This window comes from Etheostoma cragini, chromosome 12, assembly GCF_013103735.1.
Source record: "Etheostoma cragini isolate CJK2018 chromosome 12, CSU_Ecrag_1.0, whole genome shotgun sequence".
NCBI lineage: Eukaryota > Metazoa > Chordata > Actinopteri > Perciformes > Percidae > Etheostoma > Etheostoma cragini.
This window is the reverse complement of record NC_048418.1, coordinates 879,295-882,733: the sequence shown is the minus strand read 5'-3', so window position 1 is coordinate 882,733 and position 3,439 is coordinate 879,295. Positions and strand designations below refer to the sequence as shown.

Below are 3,439 nucleotides of genomic sequence, written 5' to 3'. Positions count from 1 at the left end.
TACTACATACTGACTATCCTACATACTGGACTATCCTACATACTGACTATACTACATACTATCCTACATACTGACTATACTACATACTGACTATACTACATACTATCCTACATACTGACTATCCTACATACTGACTATCCTACATACTGACTATACTACATACTATCCTACATACTGACTATACTACATACTGACTATACTACATACTGACTATACTACATACTGACTATACTACATAGATGTTTCCATAACATTAGAATTTTTTGTATTTTGTGGTGATTTTCCTTCAACTTTTTTCAAAAACTTTACAGTAAAATCACATGAAATTTGACGCGGTCATAGTCACCGTCACCCTGAACAGGACTGTATATTTTATAGTTTATTACAATAACGTTTGGTATTCAAACATGTTGAATTTTATGACACGTATTAATACACGACAAGTGTATTAATTACGACAAGTATTAGTACAAAATATCCCCTTCATGTTACCTCAACACACACACACACACACACACACACACACACCCACACACACCCACACACACACACACACACACACACACACACACACAATAGATTAGATAGAATACATTACAAATATAAAAAAACGGTAACATCAACAAAATGTGATAGCATACGGTATATAAGTTACAATAAGTTCTCAAATGACTCAAAATAAACATCTTTACATGTTTTCCATAACCTGATGATGTCATTTTTTCTTGGGAGGAAAGTCTCATCGATCCCTCTCAAAATGTCAGATGATTATTATCAACAGATGTATTTAGCTGGAATAAAGCACCAGTTCCTCTCCTTCTCTTCTCTACTTCTCTTCTGCATCCTGAGCTCAGGACCGCCCCGGTCCATTGGGACTGGTTCTCCAAAGTCTGGACCACGGTCCCCATCCAGACCCAACTCATACCTCACACACAAAACCTCCTAAAGGGTTTCTACTTGGAAATACATACACATGTTAGTATTATACTCCACTAGTGCATGTATAGGTACTGAGCATGTGTGTGTAGTTCAGGCCTGTGTGTAATGTGTGTAACAACAGAGTGTAAATTGTAGTTTTACCTTATGGGATTACTAAAGGATACATTATTATTATTATTATTATTATTACTATTATTATTATTATTATATTATAAATGTATATTATTGTAACTTTAAATTTACATTATTCAGTTCACTGCAATACATCCTGCTGTTATTGATATTTGCATGAGTCACAATTGTCTTATATTAATAATAGGCCTCCATTTTTTATTTTTATACTGCACGTACTTTATATTAGATGTACTTCATCTTGCACATAATTCATATTGCACATACTTCATATTGCACGTACTTCATATTGCACGTACTTCACATTGCACGTACTTCACATTGCACGTAGTTCATGTTGCACGTACTTCATATTGCACATACTTCATATTACACGTACTTCACATTGCACGTACTTCACATTGCACGTACTTCACATTGCACGTACTTCATGTTGCACGTACTTCATGTTGCACGTAGTTCATGTTGCACGTAGTTCATGTTGCACGTACTTCATGTTGCACGTAGTTCATGTTGAACGTAGTTCATGTTGCACGTACTTCATGTTGCATGTACTTCATGTTGCACGTACTTCATGTTGCACGTAGTTCATATTGCACGTAGTTCATGTTGCACGTAGTTCATGTTGCACGTAGTTCATATTGCACGTACTTTATATTGCACGTAGTTCATGTTGCACGTAGTTCATGTTGCACGTACTTCATATTGCACGTACTTTATATTGCACGTAGTTCATGTTGCACGTACGTGTTGCATATCTATACTGTTTCTTTTCTTACTTGTCTTCTGTTTCTTTTCCTTTTTTGGAGCATTGCATTGTAGTCCCGCTCATCTCCACGTGTGAATGTGCAGTAAATCACAATAAAGGCTGTCTAGGTCTAAGTCTTAGTCTAGAATCCAACCAATCCAACCTAGGAAAGCCAGGACTACTATCCAATCAGAGGCAGCGTTAGGCGGGTCTTGCCTTCTCCGTCCCAGGAAATGCAAAGTTGACCCCAAGAAAGCATCTTCGGGAACACGTGCTCCATGAAGCCCAGGACGGACAGAAGCGTAGACCTTTGTTCTTCCAGATGTGGGTTCTCTCTTCAGGGTCTCAGATCCTCATCTCGTCAGTCTTCGGGGTCGACGCTCACGCTGATCTGCTCACAAAGCTCCGCCTCCTCCGGGCTGAGTGTGGGGGTCCCTCCGTCCCAGTCGGGGCTCTGCAACACACACAGAGTCAAAGGTTTAGACCACGTGGACTCTGTGCTAATAGACCTTAACCCTTGTGTTGTCCTCGGGTCAAACTGACCCGTTTCAAAGTGTTTTATATCAGAAATATGGATTTATTTCACCAAATTATCAAAAAACAACATGGATGATTCCATACAACGTTCAGGTAAATTAATGATTACTTTCACTGAATTTTTGGGGTGTTTTTTAAAAATCTTATAGCATTTATATTCTTTTTTTTAATGGTTTTGAAACAGTATCCGGACTAAACTTTGACATCTACCCATCTGAGATCCACTCAATAAATATTAGCTAAATTAATTCATAATTTCTGACTTTTTAAATAAAAACGTGTGTATAATTTGATATGAATGAGGTTTGTTGAAGATGAATTCCAAGAATAATAAAACCTCTTATTAAACCAGCTCAGTTGCTTTTTTTTAAGTTCCAAAAGCTGGAAAAGCGACAAATACAAAAAGTCACTTTTAGCCACTATTAGCATGTTGTTGTTGTTGTTGTTGTTGTACATTGTGTCCACCAGAGGGCAGTCCAACATAAGCCTACAACAGTAGAATTAATAAGAAGTAATATTATTAATAATAACAATAATAACAATGTTTTGATCATAAGAAAGATTGACATCCTTAATTGTTAATTTAATTTGTAAAACCTCACTTTTTGTGTTCAAGAAAGAAATGGCGCGTTAAATTAAGACAATTATTCCAGGGCTTTAGTCAAGACCACCTTTATCATGTCCAAGACAAGTCTAAGACCAGGACTAGTCGAGTCCGAGTCAAGACCGATTCCAGGACAGAATAAAGGTCTTATGCATGACAGTATCAAGACAATCATTTTGGGTTTCACTTTCCCTCCAATATTATTATCAACATAATAAAGACACCTGGACTCGGTCCAGACCAGAAGCCATATTGGGCAAGACCAGCGGCTGAGACCGAGACAAGTCCGAGTCCAAATACTATATTAGTATTAATATCCGAGACAAGAGTGTGTGTGTGTGTTTGTGTGTGTGTATGTGTGTGTGTGTGTGTGTTTGTGTATTTGTGTGTGTTTGTGTGTATGTGTTTGTGTGTGAGTGTGTGTGTGTGTGTGTGTGTGTGTGTATGTGAGTGTGTGTGTGTGTGTGTGTTTGTGTGTG

General features: G+C 37.6%; 2 protein-coding genes across 2 annotated transcripts in view; one reads left to right on the top strand and one right to left on the bottom strand.

Moving 5' to 3' along the window:
• The window catches only part of si:ch73-170d6.2, an 18,376-nt gene that overhangs the window by 8,770 nt on the left and 6,167 nt on the right, over window positions 1-3,439 (top strand). The gene's annotated exons all lie outside the window — the stretch shown is intronic.
• Window positions 1,763-3,439, bottom strand: part of crfb16 (cytokine receptor family member B16) — a 12,688-nt gene continuing 11,011 nt past the window's right edge. Inside the window, exon 8 of the mRNA XM_034888596.1 lies at window positions 1,763-2,273. Within this exon, the coding sequence (XP_034744487.1) occupies window positions 2,181-2,273 (93 nt within the window). The 3' untranslated portion in view covers window positions 1,763-2,180. The remainder of the gene's footprint in view (window positions 2,274-3,439) is intronic.